Source organism: Cavia porcellus, unplaced genomic scaffold (genome assembly GCF_034190915.1).
Source record: "Cavia porcellus strain 051 isolate PalLab524CR breed Dunkin Hartley unplaced genomic scaffold, mCavPor4.1 scaffold_1, whole genome shotgun sequence".
NCBI lineage: Eukaryota > Metazoa > Chordata > Mammalia > Rodentia > Caviidae > Cavia > Cavia porcellus.
The window spans coordinates 19,098,375-19,119,341 of record NW_026947484.1 but is presented as its reverse complement, the minus strand read 5'-3'; the positions used below and the strand labels follow the sequence as shown (position 1 = coordinate 19,119,341).

Genomic DNA, 20,967 nt, shown 5'->3' with positions numbered 1-20,967 from the left:
GCATCTCAGGCTGTCCACTAATTCTTCTCAGCACACTGCCTGTGTTTACCCTGCGGTCATCTTCATCCCCTTCTAACCTGCCTTTAAAACCCGGATCCCTGTAGCAGAATCTGTGTGGCTTTCCTCAGTCCCGGTATGCCCTAATGCAGTCTGTTCTACCAAGCTTTTATTATCCTTTTCCTGCTAACAGCTGTTCTTTAACTTCTTATTTGAGGTCTGTAAATGACTTTGGGAGATGGAAACATCCTCTGTCCTCTCTGAGCTTCTTTCTGTATTTATACTTTAGCCACTAGGTTTAGTTACATCGGATCCTACTGTAGTTACTGTTTGAATTTATTCCTCTCTTCCTGTGGCAGGCTTTCCGTAGCTACCTCCAGGATGAGTGAGCAACTGGACTGTTACTGTGCAATGGGCCTTTGCCCTCTGGGTTAGCCTTGGTAATCTGCTGTTCTTCCATGGGAAGCAGATTGCAATGTAATGACTAATGCTGGTTTGTACAACTAAGTTATTGCCTTCCTTCTCCATATTGTATTCTTAGTAAGTCTGTATAAAAAATGTTAAGATATTGCAAACACATGTATACTCATTTAATGGTGTATTTTTGTCAATGAAATAATCTTTTCAGTTTTTTCATTTTTTTCCCCCAATCCTATTTTTTCTAACCCATTTTATTTCAAAGAGGAAAAAAAATCGCTTCTTGGCCTTTTAACTAAGATCAAGTGACAGCAGGGTTTGGAGATTGAAATGCTCTCAATGTCTTTGGCCAAAAAATTGGCTTTCCTCAGAATGTCTGTTTGTCCAAAGTTTAAAGAAATAGGGACTTTGCGCTTAATTTGTAACATAGCATATGCTGTGAAACTTTCTTAAATTAGTCAGGTAATGTCTATGTATCAGTATAAACTTAAAGATGATTAAATTGTTTTAGTGCTGTTGATTTTGGGTGGTTGTGTTTTTTGAGAAAAAATGTAAAAGACACCAAGCTTTAGAAATGCAGATGTTTCCTGTGAGATAGAACTGAGCCTTGCAATTTTGCAGAAATACTTGTGGTTAATTAAGACTCTCATATTTGGGGGTATGATTTTTAAGCTTATCCAGATATTATACACTGGAAAATGTGTGTCAAACATTCACTTTACCGTGAATGCTTAAAATAGATGAGGCATGTAAGCCAGCCTTATATTGCTAGGCTGGTGGTTCCCTAAAGTATATTTTAGGGAACTTTGCTTTTAATGAACTTTTTGAGAGAATCCAACAGAGGGACTAGAGGAAATGAAAAAAAAATTTCTCATACCTATTATGATCATGAGACATCTTTCAGCAGATTAATCTCTATAAAATAAATACTTAATTCTTAATCAGAAGTAAGGTGGGGCTGTTTTTCATACATCTACTGTAGGAAGGTAAAAGAACATACAGACTTCTGTTCTTTGTGGAAAGGGTAAAAACAATAACTTCATCTGTGCTTTCTGTGACTTCTTTGTTTTATAAGGATTCAGATTAGGATTTGCACACATTGTGTTTTTTCAAATCCATTTTATTTCAAAGAGAAAAAATACAAATAAACAATTTCAAAACGCATCAATCGGGCAACAGTGGTACATCCATTACACATTATCATCCCCAAATCAGTCACCCAGCTACATTCAATTGTCCGAACAATATCAGTACAAATCTTTCTCTTCAGTGAACTCAGGGAAATCAATAGTATGACTATCGTAATTATCTTTTTTATGTACATATACAAATACACATGTTGTTTCAGCGTCTCACATTAGTGAGATGATATGTTTACACATATGTCTTCTTTCACTTGAGTATGGTCTCAATTTGCAACCATTTACCTGTAAGTCTCCAGTTGATCCTTCTTTATGACTGAGTAGTACTCTGTTGTATAAATACACATCTTTTTTATCCATTCCTCAGTCAATGGGCATATATTTTGTTTCCAACATTTAGCTGCTGTAAACATGGGTACACATATATTGCTGTGCTATGATGTTTTTAATTCTTTTGGGAAGATAAAGGGCTCCTTTATTTAAATGAAAAGTGAAACTGGAGTTACAGTATTTGTTTACCAAGTACTTTAAATACTCTGCACTTCGTGAATGCCAGATGTCCTTTATATTTTTAATTTGAGATTAGATTTCTAAGTGCTGTTATGCTTGCTTTTTTTTTTTTTTTTGAGACAGGGCCTTGCTCTGTAATTCAGGCTAGCTACAACTCACTGTGTAGCCCAGGCTAGTCTTACATGGTAGTCCTCCTGTCTCCGCGTCCTGAGTGTTGGGATTACAGGGGTGCACTACCATGCTTGTCTTCCTAAGTTTTTTTTTTTTTTTTTCAGTGCCAGCTGTGATTGTGCTCTTGCAAGGCAGGTGCTTATGCTGCTGAGCTAAATCCCCAGCCCCTTCCTAAGTGTTCTTAAGGCATACTATTTATTTGGTGCAGACAGCATTGTGTAAATTAGCTCTTGCTATGTAATAAACCATCTCAAAACAAGTGGCTTACAGCAGCAGTTTGTCATTTACGAGCCTGGGGGTCTGAGCGGTCCTTATGGCTTGGCTAGGTACACATGCCTGTACCAGTCGTGTCTCTGACCTGTTTGGGGGTTTGCTAGTGACCAGCAGGTAGGGATAATTCAGCTGGGCAGGTCCTTCAGCAGCCGCGCCCTCTGGCTTGTGACATGACAGTTTCCAGGAGGGTGAGTGAGAGTGTGGAGGCCCTTTTTGCTTAGCCCAGGCCTCCTTCACATTCTGCTGGAGTGTCACCAGCCCGTGTATCTGGGGGTGAGAGAAGCAGATTCTTCTTCTTGGTGGGAAGAGCCGCAGGGTCATGTGGCTGGCAGTGAGGAGGACAGACTTGAGCACATGCTTTGCAGTTTATCAGTCTTGGCCCACAGCACTGACAGTCCTGCTGCATGCTGCAGTGGGTTCAGCTAAACCTAGACCTGGAAGCCGTGAGAGAGTGCGTCAGTCACCACTCCCATCTACCATAAAAGTCAGAGTTTCTTTTGATACTCTACCTACATATTTGCATCCTCTGTCTTTATTTTGGGGAGTGGTGATTGAATGTTTCATGATTGCAAACTGTGTAAGCGCTTTGAAGGATGAAATGTGGGATTTTCTGAAAATCTTTTTGAAAAATTGTCTTATTCATTAGCCACATAAAGATATGTTGCTTCGAACTATTTACCTTGGCAATGTTTTGAAATGTGAATTTTCCCATCCTCTCATAAGAGGGATAACATTGAACTAAACGACTAAATGGATTCCGACAGTCTGCTGCACTGCTGATGGTTGTGTGATTTTAGATCAAGTCTCTCCTTGCTTCCTCCTTCATCACTAAATGGAGGCCGAGGTCCCTGCCATCTCTGCCTTGTTGTGTCTTGATCTCAGCAGGCCATGGGCTTTTCACGGATCCTGCTTTGTGTCTGTACCCCCCCCCCCCAATACCACTGCTGGGAACTTGGAAGCTGAGCCAGGGAAATGGGTTTATGGGGAGGCGCAGCTCAGTACCTTGTATCTTTCCTGCCAGGAGCCCTGTGCCTTTTGCTAGAGCCTTTTTTGCTTTCTTTGCTTTCCTGTGCCTTTGCATTTGCTTTTCTTTGTCCTCTGTTCTCTGCCTCTTTGGGAGCGCTCACCAAGGTGCCCACCCTCACAGACTTCAGCTCTGTGTGCCTGTGAGTGACTCCTCAGGCACCTCCCTCAAGCCTGCACTGACCAGGTCCCAAACTCCACCCACACCTGCCCCAGGCTGCAGATTCACAGCACCAGCCACAGGGCTGTCCTCCCCTGGAGCTGAGCTGGCCTTGTCAGGAAGGAATGGTGGCTGCACTGTGTGGAAATGGCCTCGGATTCTACCGAGAGCAGAGGCTGCCCGCCCTGCATTCCTCAGCTCATTCCTTTTTAGCACTGATGCTTGCATTCTCTTGGCTATGTCAGATTTGGGTGGCCTGCCCCATTGGTGGTCTCTGGGGAGGGTGGGGAGACCTGGCCCCTACCCTCAGTGTCCTCAAAGGGGCAGAGCTGCCAGAAGTCCTCAGTGGTAGAGTGCATGCCCAGCATGTGCAAAGCCCTGGGTTTGATTCTTATCACTGCCTCATCCCCCAAACCCAACACAAGTAAGATAAATCATTGAAAAACCACAAGGAGCCAGAGTCACTCTGTACCTTGACCTGTGTTCCTGCCCTCACCTCCTGCCCCTTACCAGCCTGGCCCTTCCCAGGCAGCCAGATCCAGCATGTCTACACAATTTAATTCTGTAATGGTATATTGTGCCCTTTTAAACCAAACCAAATGTATCATAGCCATTTTCACACATCTTTCAGTCTTCATGACAATTTTAACAACTTTATACACTGTTTAATTATTCTGTCATAGCCCATTTTCTAACCTTTCCCCCGGTGTTTACTCCTTGACATATGCAACTTCCTTAAATATGCACACCTGTTTTCCTATTGAATGAACCAATTGCCAAGACTCATTCCTCTGAGTTTGGCATTACTGTTGTGTGTCATCATCATCATCATCTTCATCACCTTCATCAGGGAAGTGTATATTCCTCCTTATATTGAGCAAAGGTCTTTCTACAAAGTTAGTGTTTTTTTTTTTTTTTTTTGTACCAGGAATCAAACTCATGACCTTCTGCTTGTCAGTCAGGCACTTATGCCACTGAAGTAAATTCCCAACCCTTGAAGAATTACTTTTAAGTTAGAAAATGCTGACAGTGCCAGGGCTTTAGCTCAACAGCACAAGCTATTCCTTGGCAAGCTCGAGGTTTTGAGTCTGATCCCTACTACTAAAAACAAACAAACAAAAAAAGAAAATGCTGACAAATGACTGTGAGAACCCCAGAATGGCTATTTAGCCTTTCATGGTTGTTTTAAATTGTTGCTTGGCTTCTCTCTGATGGGAAGTGGCACATACCTATCATCCCAGCACTCTGGCAGACTGAAGTAGGTGGATCACAAGTTCAAGCCCAACCTGGGTAACTCAGCCACTCAGCGAGACCCTGTCTCAAAATTCAGAAATGAAAATGAAAAAGGGTTGAGGATGTATCTCAGTGTGAGGGCCCTGCGTCAGTCTCCAGGGTTCTTAAGTAAGTATCTCAGAATTACTTAAATCTCATTCAACTTTGGCATTTCACCTATCTGGAAAAACGCATCTCTGATGCTGGGTAATAGACATGCAGTGAGGCATGACAGGCACACTGTAGTCACTGTGCGTGCATTGTCATCTTCCATGCATGGAAGTGGAAGGTGTGGGGCTCTGAGAGGCCCTGGTTTCTCTTACCAGCAAGGCCGGGGGACAGATGGTGGTGCCTTCCACAGTGGTTGAGTGGGGAAACTTGGGAGCCAATTATGTGGATTCAGAAAGACAATGACATGCTTCCTTTCCAAGTGCCTTTTGGAAAAACAAGCAGACTGTTGTTTTAAAGCAACTTGAAAACAGCTTGGAAAAGAATGAACACATTTCTAAAGTTGTGTTTTAAGGCGAGATTTCTTTATAGACTAACATGGTCTTGGAATATCCAAGAGGATTGAGGTACTAGAAAGATGGGTAGGGTTAGTGACAGGAAACACAGGAGTGAGTGTAGGTATGTGGGGGTAAAATGGTCACAATGTTAAAGGGGAAGTCGGCTGTGTTATGTTAGCAGAGAAAGCAGTTTACACATTGGGTAGAGAATATTGTGAGTCATAAAAATTAAACCATCTGATCTTGACATGTTACTGATTAGATGATTTTTATATCATTGTAGAGGCTTTCATGGTTTGTATGAGTGAAATGTTATCATGTTGTTTCTTTCTTTCTTTTGCCTTTTTGAGACAGTCTCTATATGCAGTTCAGGCTGACCTTGAGCTCACTTTGTATCCTAGGCTGGTCTCAAATTGCAAAGGATCCTCCTGCTTCAGCCTCCCTGCTGAACACTAGCAAAAAGAGCTTCCTTACATTTGTATTATACCAAAATGCTGTTCTGTATGTTTTTTTTTCCCCTCTGGGTGACCTAACTGATATGTTAAGCAATACTGTCCTCTGTAAAGAATTGTGAATCCCTGGGAACCTAACCTAATTGATATGTTAACCATTGTTGCCCTCTACAAATAACAGATGTGGTGCTAAAATAAATTGACAAAGAATTGTTAATTACTGCTAAATTACTCTATCCTCTGCTAAGGAAAACAAAGGTTTTCCTCACTTCCTTAGCAGATTTCCTGATCCAGGCCCATAACCCCATACTTTGTAAACTGTGATATGTACATAAAGTTTGCAGGTGTGGAGGAGAGACACACAGCTTTTGCAACTTCAACTGCACCGTGTTGCTGGGCCCAGGATAAAATAAATCAGTGCTGCTTTGTAAAATATGTTTTTGCCCCATTTTTTGAACTTGAGTTTGGGGGCTCGTTTGTGGATTATAAGACTCCCGAATGCTGGGATTATAGGCATTAACCACCTCACATTACCTTTCAAATTATTGAATAGTGGATTTTGCTTCCATTTTACTGAATAGCATATTTTTTAGCCTGACATTTCTTGATTTCTTAAATAACTACTCCAATTTGTTATTAACAAGACTGTTTTTAACAACTGTTTATTAAACAGTTGAGAAAATTCTGATCATGGCAAAAAAATTCCTTTGTAAATTGTATGCATTAGGCAACTCTGTTTAACATACAGGTTTGTGGGGAAGCTCATGTTCTGGGTTAAACTTAACATTGGTTTGACTTAATTTTGGAGAAGGGTATAGTTTAAGATGGGTGGAAGAGAGTTCTAGGTAGAACATGTGGATGGGATCAGAGTCGAGCACCTAATTTAGAACCTAATTTGCAAATAAGGATGCTCTCAGTCTGGATGTGATTATCAGCTTTCACGGAGAGTACTCTTTTGAGTGGTCCTATAAATCTTGCCAATTTCTTTAGTTTGCCAGTTTGGTCCTAGCCTGGGTCTTCATTGTGCAGATCAAATTAAATGCTGATGTTTGCTCTCCAGAGGAAATAATACTATTTAAATGCAGGAATCTAGGTAGATTTGGTTTTACCTTGTGCCAATTGAAATGCCATCCTGAAGGTGTCTGTAGTTTGACTTTTTTGAGGTTCCGTGATTGATTGGAAGAGGTGACTTTTAAGATTTCCTCCTTACAGCAGAGTTCTCTGATTATCTTGTCCTTGCCCAGGGCAAGGGAGAGAAGGATGTGCTGCTAAATCCTTTGAAGTCCCCCACATTTATGACCTAACACCTTCAGGGTTGAAGAGTTTCAGAGTAGTCACCATTTTGTTCTTTCTTAAAAACCCTGACAGGAGAGTAGCTCTCCGGCCTACCCTGTGTTCTTGTACAAATGAAGCCCATCAGCTTGAAGTGGCATTACATAAAGCCTTGGCCATCAAGGACTTTGACCTTTATTACAGTGCATTGGAAGTAAATCCTTGGTCATCCAGGAGCTAGTCTTTCACTTCTTACAGCTGTTGACTTCATCTCTTATGTTGAAATTATCCATAAGCATTTTAATCTAAGTAACAAACTATAATCAAGGTAATACATTAGTCGTTGAGTTCTAAGAATCGCTATTATGAGAGTCTGGTGATTCTTTCGGTAAAGAAATTGTACAGTTGGTATCCATCCTGCCATCTGCCTGAAAAATCCCCTGCCTGTAGAGAAGAGTTCTTAGTAGGGTGGTGAGGGAGACAGGCATAGGGCATGACCTGAGTGGTTATTTTGGAGGAGCTTACAGAAACACCCCTCAGTAGGTGGAGGCCTCAGTTGAAAAGTCATAGGAACTAAGTTTGCCGGTTGAGCCCTAAATTTGAGATGACCACAGTATGTACTGAGCTGAGTAGTGGGTGTGATGTGATGTACTGGGGGTGTCCAGAGCAGGAAGAGTCCAGTGGGTGACAAAGAAAAGCAACTGCAGAGAGTGTCTTGAGGACCAGGACAGGTCGTGGTGGTTATGCTGAGGGTGATGAGTGAGGGCCAGTGTGAAATTCAAGAGTTACTCTGCTGTTTTGTTTTGTTTTTTGTTTTGTTTTGTTTTGTGAGAAGGTCTTCCTTTGTAGTTCAAACTGGGCTTGAATTCATTGGTAGCCCAGCCTGGTCTTAAACTTGTGGGGATTTTCTCACATCAGCCTCTTGAGTGCTGGGACTATAGGCGTGTTTCACCACACTTTCTTTTTTCTTTCTTTCGTCTTTTTGAGACAGGGTCTCACTATGCAGTTCAGGCTGGCCCTGAGCTCACTTTGTAGCCTAGTCTGGGCTGGAATTTGCAACCATTCTCCTACCTCATCCTCCCAAATGCTGGGATTATAGGAGTGCGCCACCACGCCTGACTATTATTTACTTCTTAAAAATAAAAGTGTGACATGATAATCATGCCTAAAGAAATGAGCAATAATTTTTAACATCAATATTAAAATACTTGTTAGTATTTGTATTCCTGATTGTCTCATAGTGTTACACATATTTTAAAGATTGAACCAGGATGCAAATAAGTGTACACATTTTAATTGCTTAAAAAAATCTCTTAAACTTCATGAGTCACAGTCTTGTCCTCCATCTCTGTTTTATTTTTTCCCCATTTCAGATCATCCGTAGAAGTAACTGGGTGATTTCTCTACAGCCTTCCTGCAGTGTTGCTTCAGCACTCCTCTCAGCGCTCTTCTTCCGTCTGTTCTTTATTTTATACACTTGTAGTTGGACTGGAGGTTTGGTCAGGCTGCATTAGCTCTAATGATTTTACTCAGTTCTGAAGTGAAGTAGCTGAATTTCAGATGAAATGAGCCTCCCTGTGATATTCCATTGTTGTGTTCATTTGGATGAATGGAGACCACGTGCTAGTTACAGTGGTCTGTGTGGCTCTTCAGAGTTCTCACAAAGAAATGTCTGAGCTGTCCTGCAGCCAGCCAGAGCTTGCCGCTCTCCGCCTGACTTCCTGTCATCCTCTCCCCAGAGGCTACTACTATTCTGAGATTTTCCTCCATATGACCGGTTTTACTTGTCCTGAGCTCCAAAACAAAACAAAAAAAGAAAGAAAAGGGGAAGCATATGTATTAGTCTACAGCCAAGCATTTACCCAGCTCTTGTTGTGTGCCAGAGTCTGTGCTGCTGTGGCCATATAAGCAAGCCTGCCAAAGCCGACCTTGGGGATGCTGGGAAGGTGGGTGCACAGGATGGTGCTGATGGCGGTGGTGGGTCGTCATTACAAAGGCACGAAGCCAAGCACAGTGGGACCTCAGCAACCTGGGCAGGGCTGGGGTTCTGTGAACTCAGGGGTGACCTGCAGTGCCCTGTGTTGTTCTCTGGTTTTGCAGGGAGCCCAAGTGTTAAGCTTTGGCTGTTTTGGTCCTTTGTCATTTTCCTGCACTTGCACAGGATTTTCTCATCGCCCTGCGTGCGTTCTGATGAGAAAGGGGCTCAGAGACATGGTGTGGGATGCTTTCCTCCTGGGCATGAAGCCTGAGAACCAAGAACTGAGGGCTGTGTGCTGGCCTCTCTTTCTCTCTGACCCTTAGCTCTCCATGAGTATTTTCTTTCCACTTAGATCTGCTGCTGCCCTAAGACCCCAAGTTCATGCAATTCACCTTACCAAGAACGGCAGTCAGTAGTGCCTGGTTTCTTTGTATGTCCTTATATGCAAAACATTCCCATATCATTAAAATTATTTGAATCTTGACTCGTAGGTACTGTATAAACTTATATGTGGCCACACTGTATGTAATGTATGTGAATATTACATAAATTGTATGTTTCATACCACATAAATGTATATATACATGTGTGCATATATTTTTGTAGTTCTTCCAGATGATTATCAGATCAGTTAGGAAATGGCATTAGAATTTTTTATCAGGTTAGGTTTTCCTGGAGTCCTGAAGAAGCTAAAATTACTGAGCACTGTTCTTTCCTCATTTCTCCACAGGACGCTCCGAGTATGGCTGAAGAGAGACAGCGGCCAGTACTGGCCCAGCATTTACCACACCATGGCCTGTAAGTTGTAAGACTGTTCCCCCCAGGGCAGTGATTCTGATGCTTATGATGATGGAAATTTCAAAATGTCTGAAAATTGCAGCTGGTTTCAGAATGAGTATCTTAGTTGCCTAATACCTGTGTGAGGCTGTAATAAGCTACAGGAAAACTCCTTTTGCAAAGGAAGTTGGTTCTGCCAGCTTAACGGAAGCAGACTTAAAGCTGCAGAAAACACAAAATAAGCCAAGCCCGGCTTACTGCAAGAGGAAAATGGCTTGCATCCAGCCGTTTACCTATACCTTAATTTGGCCAACATACACCAGTTGTAACTTTGTAGTCGTAGCTAATACTAGCACTAAAAAACAAAAACAAAAACAAAATAAACACGACTCTGGATAGACCTGTAACTATGACCAGTGTTTTGCTGAACTTTTTCACTAACTTGTGGATATTACAGAGAGATGAAGGCCAAGGTACAACACTTTCTAAGTGGAAGATTTTCTCAGCAGTCAGACCTTCTGTGAACATAAACCTCAAGGCTAAAGCATGGAGATTTTAAAATAGCCCTCAGATGTCGTGACATAAGATCACATGTAAATTCCAGCCCTTCAGGCAAACCTAAGAGACACTGAAGGCTTCTGTCCCACTTCTTTTCTAAAGCTTTTTTGAGAACAAAGCCCTACAGAGAATGCCTGGATGTCACCCAAGGCCAAATGGGGGTGATTCCTGCCATCCCAAATAACCACAGGAAGGCATCCCTCACTGCAGACTTCCTTTAGGCTTTAGTCCTTAATGAGGTATTTTCCTTTGTCAAGGGTTTCTGTGTTCAGACAAGCCTTAGGAGAAGACAGAGGATGTGGTGTGTACTTTTGAGGGGTTGCTACCGATGCTGTTTTGAGGGTCCCCAATGAAGAACTTTAGACAGCTGTCCTAGATGTTGTGGACACTGTCCACAGCTTTCCTAAGTGAATTTCCAAAGCTGTGGAGTTTGTTAGAAACAGGGAAAGCAATTATTACTCAGTGTGTGATTTGTAATTAGTCATTTTCCCAAGCACCTCCCTTCTTAGCATTTTTATTTGTGCATATATTCCATTGTGCATGCAGTATTTGGAACTGGTAATAGTTTTCACAAAAGGTTTATAGTATATCAACATTTTTTTTTGTTCTATGGTCTATCAATAGTTTGGGCAGGCTGGCTAACTTCTCTGTCTTTAGTCATTCAGTCAATATGAAATAGACACTTTAGAATACTATAAGGATGACTTGTCGAATGATAACATTTTACAATATATAACACATTAGAAGACTACCCAAAACCTGGTCATCATTTACTGTGCCAAACCCTTGTACCTCCTTGTTATCCATGTATTCGTGTGTTATGGATGTGTAAACCTGGTTTACACATTCATTCTGAATTCTCACCAGGAAATCGGAAGTGACCGATATCTCAGTAGAATGAGACCAAAACCAGCTTCTTTGGGGCTGATTACTCCTTACTTCCCAGTAACCCAGCCATGGGTTTGGTATGTGGAAGTAGCAGCAGTGCTGGGAATATTCGGGCATCCTCAGGGAAAACTCTGTGTGGCTTGCACCATTATTTCTCAACTCCCACCCTTCCTCCTAGTTCGCATTTTGGTTTTAGCGTAATCTCTTGGAGTCCTCAGCCTTGCATTCATACTCATTAGAAGAGATGAGATAGATTGTGTCCTGTATTTCCTTAGCTTGTATTTTCCCCAGATACTTAGTACAACTTTCTAATTAGTTATTCTCCCAGGGCACCAAAGACCCAGCGGAAGTGTGCGCTACTTAGGTTGTTAGGTCCGGGGCACAGGGTGTGGCTCTCTCCATCCTGTCCCTCACTGAGCGGTAGTTCCCAGCTCAGCACTGTGTGAGCTGACACCTGCCTGTGTCACTGTCCACCTGTGCCCAGCTCAAGAAGGTTCCAGAGGCTTCTTGATGGCCTCCGTCTAGACCTGTGTCTACTGACGAAACTGTAAGAACACAGTTAGAAGAAAATGTCACGAATCAATTATAATGTTAGAATGACTTTTATTTAAGATCAAAATACAAGAAAAGTGGTGTGTTCCCAACTGAAGATGTTTTCATGGTTATTTACCATTGTAAACTCCTCCCTGCAACCCGACCGATCACTAAGGCAACTCTTTGTGTTGTATGTTGCTTTAGGTTGTCCAACTTTTCCATAACTACCCCACTTTAACAAAAATCACTTAGAATCCACTATAGCTAAAGAAAAGTAACTCTTAGTTTCTGTTTTTCTGTGCCCCTCAAGGCTTTAATAATGTAGTTGTATGAAATCATTGCAACTACTGTGCAAGATAGATGATATTTTTATCATTTTGTGGATGAGAAAATTGAGACCAGAGGAAAAAGTTGATTGCTTGTGATTTGAATTGTAATCCAGACCTATCTGTAACTCCCAAACCATTGCAAAATTTTTTGATGCGGAGAGCCAGACCGTAAATATTTAGAGTCTGTGAGCCAATCTGTGATGACTGCTCACTTTGCCAAGGTGGCATAAGAGCACTTGTACGGAGTCCATAAGTGAAGGGCCCTGGCAGTGTTCCTAGAAAACCAAAGCCTCTATTGGCAAAGCATGCGGTGGGTTGGACTTGGTTATCAGGTCAGAATTTTGAGCATATGATGTTACACCGTAGTGCTGTCTTCTTAGAAGTTATTTGAAGAATGATCTGTGTTTTGCTTGCTTATAAAACTATGAATATTCAGCCCTTCCCCTTCTGTTTGAAATTTAAATTGCTTATTTCAGTAGAAACCTGCTTGGAAAAAAGCCTGGACATTACTATATACAAAAAAAGTGAGGGGACTTAGAAGGGGAGCTTTTTATGTATTTTTTTAATTGCAGAAATTCTTTATCATCACATTATATGTTGAAAGTTTTACACAAAAGAGGGATTTTGTGTAGTTACACAGTTGATTACCTGGCCAGGGATTAAAGATCGAAAAGCACTAATGCAATAAGAATTACTACCAACTGATAAGCGTGTAAAACTGGTAACAAATCTTTGAAATCATCAAAGCATCATTTGATTTGTTTATGCCTGATAATGGAAGAGTATTTTGATTATATAAAGATGTATGCGTGTTTGTGATTGTAATTCTTAGACATGGTTGTTCTTTCTAATCTTAAGCATCCATATGGTGGGTAATGATGTGCGGGCTTAAGTCAATCTTGATTGTATTGTGCACAATTTCCCTACCTGTCTTTCAGCTATACAGTTCTTGAGTGCAACAGAAATGGCCTCTTTCTCTGGCTTGATCATGCTATTGCCTGTGTCTTTTTCTGTGAATGCAGTCCAGTGTATAGTTCATATACTTTCTTCCTTTGGTTAAGAATATCAGCCCATTGCAACAAGGGAACTTTAAACTATATTCAAATGATGACCTCATTAGGAAGATAATTTTCTTTGTTTGTTGATTGAGACAGTGGCTGGCTGTGTAGTTTAGGCTTCTTTCAAACTTGTGATTCTCCTGGTGCTGGGAGCTCCTCTTCATACAGATTCTGGTCATTTTATTTTTTTGAGCTGAGGTCTCGCTGTATAGTTCAGCTTGTTGGCAAAGCCTTGAGCTTGTTTGCAAAGCCCAGGCTGGCCTTGAACTCACAGGGTTCCTCATGCAGTGCCTCGATTACAGACATGCACCACCATGCCTGGTTTCTGGCTGTTCTTTAATTTTGATAGGGAATAACTTCCTAAGTAGTTGGAGTTTCAGAGGAGACATCAGCTGGTTCACTTCACCCAGAATTATAAACATAATTGAGAAGATTTCTAGAATTAGGATTTTAAACTAGAGGGAGAACATTAAATTACATTTAGTTTACATAATTTTTAATAAAGCAAATGTATCCACTTTTTAAAATATTTATCATATAGCTGTTTGTAATAATAATGCACTTTGAACAGCAACTTAAAATGCTGAGCTCTCTAATAATGTGGTCTCTGGTTTTCTGACAGCTCCTTGCTCCACGATGGCTTACCATCACGACAGCAGACGAATATTTGTGGGCCAGGATAATGGAGCCATAATGGTAGGTAGCTCACAGAATGTGTTCTTAGTCTTTGTTTTGACCTCTGTCACTCAAAGGCAGGAGAATCGTTGAGGTCAGCCTGGTCTACACAGTGAATTCCAAGGCCAAGGCCAGCCTGAAATACAAAGTGAGATCCTGTCTCAAAAAAAGGAAAGATGTTAAGCCTAACTAAACATGTGCTATTTTAATTAATGCTTAATTATAAGTGATTTCTGTGGGTCTGAGTGCAGTCGGGATGGTTGTTTCAGTGCTCAGGTTATACGCAGAGCCGGTGCTCACAGCTCTCACAGCTTCCAGTGCCAAAGGCGGAGTCTGTGTCACTGAGTGGCTGTGTGAAACTGGGAGGCGAGGGACGCAGCTCCAGCTGTGTAAGGCATCGCTTCTCGCACTATTTGTTGGCCAGACACTCAAATTTTAAATCTATTTTGAACTTGTGGTATTATAGATCTAATTATATGCTCCTATTTACTCTTTACTTAAATAATTGGCTTATTATTATAATATTCACCACTTTAAAGTATGCAGTTCAGTGGTTATGTAGTATATTCTAAAAACTGTGTAACCACTGCCACTCTTGAACAACAGAATATCTATCTGTCCCCCAGAAAGCCATTGGCAGTCACTCCCTGTCCCATTCCCCTCAGCCTCTGGTAATCACTGGTCACTTTCTGAGTACATGAATGTGTCCCTTGTAGATATTTTATTCAGTGTTTGTGATGTTACTTACTTTTTGTGTCTGTCGTGAAAGTTAGCATGTTATTTCAAGGTTCACTCGTTGTAAAGTCACTTCATTCCTCTTTGTGGTGGAATAGCATTCTATTTTAGAGATAAGCCACTCTTTGTTTCATCAGTTGATAGAAATTTGTATTATTTTAAAGTTTCATGTGTAACATGAAGGCATGTTTTCAGTTCATTTGGATATCTATAGGCGTGGGAGAAACACCGAACTGTCTTCTAGGCAGGCGCTTTGTTGCTGAGCTAAATCCCAGCCCCCTAAACGGTCTCCCAGAGTGACAGCATCACTTCACATTCCCATCAGCAATGCGTGAGGGTTTCAGTTTCTCCACATCTTTGCCAACACTTTACTTTCTGGCTTTGTTTTGTTACTGCTTTGGGCTTCCTGGTGGCTATGAAATGATACCTCGTTGTGGTTTTGACTTGTATTTCCCTAATGACTGGTGATGCTAATAAGCATCTTTCAATGAGATTTTTGGCAGTTTATATATCTTTTTTGGAGAAATGTCTGTTTAGGTTTTTTGCCTATTTTTGTACATGCTGCATACAAGATCTTCATCAGATACATGACTTGCAGATATTCTCTTCCATCCTATGGGTTGTCTTCTCAAAACATTTTAACTATGATAAAGTCCTTTTTTGGGGCTGCTTATGCTTTAGATATAAGACCTAAGAAACCATTGCCTAATGCAAGGACACTTACACCTGTTTTAATAGGAATGCATGACAATTTATACCTATGTTTTCTTTGAAGAAGTGTATCATTTAGTGTTCACATTTAGATGTTTGCTCCACTGTGAGTTAACTTTTATATATGCTGTAAGGAAGAGTTCCATATATATATATGGAACTAGCTATCTCAGCAACCTTTGCTTGATTGTCTTACCACAGAGTCAGCTATGGAAAGCCTGGGAAGTTTTTGGAAATGAGTGCTTCTTGAAGGCTTGAGATGCATCTGTGTGTGTGTTTGGGGATTTGGAAAAGATTATTATACCTAGCTGGTACTGAATGACAAGGAGGGACCCCAGGGGCAGAGGCCAGGCCATGTAGGGTCTGGATCAAGTTTGAAATTTTAGGGGATATAGCTCAGCGACACAGTGTCTGCCTGGCAAGCTCAAGGTCCTGAGTTCAACTTCTGAAGTAACCTGATGCTAAGCAAGTTTGAAATTTTTCTGTAAGTTCAGTGAGAAGCCCTTACAGAGTCTGACAGATGGATGACATGTAGTTTGTTTTAAAAGGATTGATGTAACTTCTTTTCCAGAAAGACTCAAAGGTGGCAAGAGGTGAGTCAGACTGTTGTAGGAGTCATGAGGCAGTGATGGTGACAGAGCGGATAAGGTTGAGTTACATCCCGAATACTTGAGTGATAGCTTGGGTGTTTAGGCAGAAAGAGGAAGAGGTCAAGTGACATCAAGTGTTTGGCTTGAGAAACTGGCTGGACAGTGGGATCCCCATTGGAGGGAAGGGGCACACTGAGGAATCTGCCATGTATTTGAGATACCCGCTCAGCGTCCAAATGACAAGACAAACCTGGAGCCAAAGGGATGGTCTGCATAGGTGTCATGGGAAAAGAAGTACACCCTTAAAACCTGGGAGCCAGCCACCATGCAAAAGGGAGCACAGTGGCTCTGGGCATTATGTTTTAGCAAGGCCTCTAGACGAGCCTGAGGATGCTCTGTGTGGGGAAACTGCAGTCTGGGTGCCATCGAAGAGCGTTATGCAAGGGGTTGAGGAACTGTCGTGTTTCTGGTTTCTGTTTCCCTGGGGTACTGGCATGTAGAAGATGATTTTGAGGGGTAGGGCTGAAAGTAGAGGTGCCAGTTAGAGGGCTGTTTCAGGGTGCCACCCTGAGATTGAGAAATGCTGTCTGGTGGCAGAGCAGAGATGACAGTCTTAAACCAAGGCATCAGAGCCTGTTGCTTGACTGGATGTCGGCGTGAAATAGCAGTGACAGGGGGCTTCCACCCTTTCCCAGGAGGCAGAAGAAATGAGCTCAGTTTTGAGAGTTGGGTGAGTGAGGCTGAGCCTCAGGGGCTTTTGCTCTGAGCTGTGTTGTGAACCAGGGATAGCAGGTGGATGGAGAGTAGCAGAGAGCGGGGCTCTGTTCACTGAGGAACATTGGTGTCGTGAAGGGAAAGCCAGGCCTGAAAGCGCACAGGAGAGTTGGGGCAGAAGGGACAGAGTGGCAGGCAGGTGAACCAGCATAGCCGAGCAGTCCTGAAGAGGGAGTTTTGGGGAAGGGAACCACAAACAAAGTGCGAGGAGAGGCGGAAACCAGGCTGGTGGTGGCAGGGAGAACCTTCTGGAACAGTGACGAAGCCCCTGAATACAGTGGAGTACGGGGTGACCTGGAGGAAGCAGTCAGAGGGTAGCCAGTGCGCGCTGATCTTTGGGGAGTTTTTGGCTGAGAAGGGGTCAGGAAGAGTTGTAGTACAGTTAACAGGGTTGTACTGTTTTTTGTTTTGCTTGGCTTGGTTTTGTTTGTTTAAGGGTCAGGGGGAAAGAGCAAGAAGTGAGGACAGGCTCTGGCCCCAGCAGTTCAAGCAGCAGGAGGCAGGAGGCAGGAGGCAAGGGCCGCTGGGGTACCCCGTGTGGTGGTGGTGAACGCTGCAGCTTCCTTTCTGTCCTGAGAATTTTGCAGGAATATGGTGATGAAATAATGCAAATGTGTAAGACAAGACACCATCACGTGCAAACCCTAAGTAGTTTCCCCAGGGGTCATCGTGGTTCTGTGTTTCTCTCTTCAGGGACCTTTCTCTTGGCTTTTGGTTAAAGCACGGACTTGACAGTTGGAGGACAGCACGTAAGCTCTTTAGACTCTACAGTGGAAAGGGGCAGTGTCAATCCAAGTTAGCCTCAGTTTGCAGTGGATCCAGTGATGATTAGTACACACAGTGCAGATGTAGTTTTGTAGGTAGCAAAGGAAGATGGAGAGCAGGATGTCTGTATTTCTTTCATTTTTTCCTTGTGGTTAGTCAGCAATTTGTAATGTCCATGTTACAAAGAGACTTTAAGACCTTAACAATTTAGTATCATATCACTAGAATTTTAATTAGTGTTTTTTCTTTGGGTTTTAATTTTTTTCAGTTGTATTTTTTTCATTAAAAAGTATATACTTTTTTCCAAGTTATGCAGTGCATTTTCTAAAAGAAAAGCAATATAAACAGAACCAAAATTGTAAGAATACATAAAAGTATGTGGTAATCATGATTCTCCATTATATTGCTTTGAAGCCTTGTAATGTTTTCATTCACTAGTTGGAATGGATTTATTCTTGGGTGTTTGATTTTATTGTCTGTGATGGTATAAACAGCTATTTTAAAGAAAACAAGACATCATAATAGCTAGTGCTGATTTAATACCATCTTGTTTTGAAGTCTTACCAAGCTTTTGTTCTTCTGTCTCCTCCATCGGTTTTATCATGTTGTATTTTACTGGATTTTATTATATGTGATAATATAAACAAAATTTTTTATGGACAAGGAGATAATATAGTAACCATTGTTTTCTGTTATTTGGTTCTGAATACCCTGTAATACTTTCATTCTCTTGAATGGTTTTATATTATCTTGTTATGTTTGATACTATAGTGTATGAAGGTATACTCAAATATTTCAAGGAAAGAGACACTGGGTTGTCTTGTGGTGAAACACTATGTTGCTTAAATTGTTCTGTTCTGACCTTATGTCCTCTTTCATCTTAATCTTTTTAAAATCAAAAAGAGAACCAAAATTTGGGAGTATTTTTTACATTGAATATGGGTAAACATGCCCCTGTAAACTTCTAAACTACCCTGTGACTTGTTTTTCTGTAGCTATGAGCTTTGTTGCTAGTGGGGCTTTGCAGTTGTGCTCCTTATGCACTATTGGATTCTTTTTGTTCAAGAGATCAAGATTAGCAAAAATCTACTTTAGAAGGAAAAGTTGCGCACAGCGTTCCCTTGTGGAGGAAGAATGGGTAAAAGTGCTGCTCCAGTTGGGGCACTGTGTTTTTGATTTCATCTGCCCTGTCAATGGCCCGTGAATGGATCTGATGAAAGGAGCAATTCATATCATCCCTAAATAGCTTGTCTTAGTTGCCAGGTCTTATGACAACTATAGTTGGGCTTCACTTTATTTCAAAAGTTTAGTTTCTGTTGTCTTAAAAAATGTAATTGTTTCTTATTGTGTATGTTTACTTTTAGGAATTTCACGTTTCTGAAGATTTTAATAAAATGAACTTTATTAAGACTTACCCAGGTAAGTGTGATACACTTGTACACTTTCTCACACACAGATACATATAGATACATACTCACAGAAATAGAACATCATGTCTCTCATCAAACTTAGTTTTTCACATTAACTTTTTTTTTTTCCTGATACTTGGAATTAAACTCAGGACCTCATGCTTGCCAGGCAAGAACTGTGCTGCTGAGCTTCATCCCTGGCCCTCATATTAATTATTAGATACCTCAGTTGAGTTATTTACCATTCTTTTCTGCTTATTAACATTTAAAATTTTGTGTGTTTGGTGTGTGTATGATACTTAATTTAACACTCATTATTAGGTATAAACAACACTTTCATTTTTTAATAACTCATTACTCTACACAGCCTGTATGTTTGTGTGTATGTTTGTGTATTCATATCTGTGAATCTGTGCAGATATTCCTCATTTAATGACAGTTCTGTTCCTGCAACTAGGTTGTTAAATGAATTGTTCACTAAATGAGGAATTGTGCGCAGTATGTGTTTTACAATAGTCAGAACAAAGAAATGGACAAAGGAAACTCCAGCTTGCTTTTATTTGCTGAAGCATGCAGTGCTGTTGTATATACCAGAACACAGAGCTACAGTGCCATAGTCTACAGTACAGATCAGCAGAACTTGCAGCGCTATACTATGGAAGAGGCCCCTGTGAGGCTGGCCTGCTGGTCGATTCCTGCGACTCACAGCTGTTTACACCGCAGGTTGTTAGACATAGCTGAGCATGGCTGTGTGATTACTGGCTGTTACTCTGACTCTAGCTCTGTAATTCTGATTATTTCTGTTTAAGATAAATTGCTACAAGTAGAACACATATTTAAAAGCTTTCTAAATCCTGCAGATTGGTAAATCTGAGATTGGCAAATCTTTCACAGCTTTCAGTGCTGCAAACAAACCACTTGTGACCCATGAACCTGGGTTTGGTGCCACGGCTGTGTCTGTTTTGCAAACTGCACTTAAACAGTAATGTAAATTTTTATAATCCCTGAACGGTACTAGAGAGTACCTGCTCATTAAGTCTTCACAGTTTTTTTCTAGCCCAGTTGGTAGCCAGCAAGTTATCAGTTTGAAAATTGTTTAAGCTTCACTTACTGTTCACCATTTGTTATTTTTCATAAATGTTTGTTCATGACTTTGACCATATTCCCTGGGACTCTCTATAGTTTTAAATTGAGTTCTAAGTATTTTTGTTTTGAAACATCTGTAGTTTGTATACTTTTTTCTAATTTTTAACTCTACATTGTACATTGAGGTGTTTCAACTCTTAACTGAAACAAGTTTCCATGTTAAATTTAGACTGAAATGGATTGATTAAGTTGTGGCTTCCTGACAGACCAATTAGCTGAGTCTCAGCAACTTCACCTGAGGCAATTTTGTATTTCAGGCTGTGAATAAAGGTGAAATTAGTCTAGATGTGTTAGATAAGTAGTTTATCTTGGTGAACTTTGGTCTTGGTGAATTTTAGGATCCAGGAAAAACATTTTGAACTTTAGTAAGACTAAATTGCTTCTGCCTAGATATTGTTAACCTGGTCCTAATTTAAGAGATAAGTAATGCAATCATGACCATGGACCTGAAATTGATAATTCATTCCTGGAAGCAGTATTGTGACAGTGAATGACAGTCTTGCATTGTTGAATCGTGTACACTCATAGTGTTACTACAACTGAAGCAAATTTGAATTCTCAGTTGTTACTATGAGTGTATCTTTTTTAAAAAAAAATCAAGACTGTAAACTTTTTATTAAAATGTACCTAGGAATTTGAACACTTATTATCATGTGCCTGAGCAGTGTTTTTGCCAAAAACTAAATGCCTTAATAAGTTATTTTACAAATAAAAGTGCTGGGGATTTAGCTCAACAGTTAAGTGTTTGCCTGGTAAGCATGAGATTGTGAGTTCAATCCTCAGTACCCCCTCAAAAGTTATTTTATTTGCCATTAAATTCTTTTTCAAATCATTTCTCATTCACA

The 20,967-nt window shown here is 41.0% G+C and overlaps 1 protein-coding gene across 2 annotated transcripts in view; it reads left to right on the top strand.

Moving 5' to 3' along the window:
* The window catches only part of Wdfy1 (WD repeat and FYVE domain containing 1), a 52,633-nt gene that overhangs the window by 7,436 nt on the left and 24,230 nt on the right, over positions 1–20,967 (top strand). The window contains exons 2-4 of one of the 2 annotated variants that reach the window (XM_003464019.5): positions 9,904–9,971; positions 13,940–14,013; positions 18,932–18,986. In XM_003464019.5, coding sequence (XP_003464067.2) covers positions 9,904–9,971; positions 13,940–14,013; positions 18,932–18,986 — 197 coding nt within the window. Of the gene's footprint in view, positions 1–9,903; positions 9,972–13,939; positions 14,014–16,559; positions 16,759–18,931; positions 18,987–20,967 lie in introns of those variants that run through there. The other variant, XM_013146147.3, reaches the window with a different exon arrangement.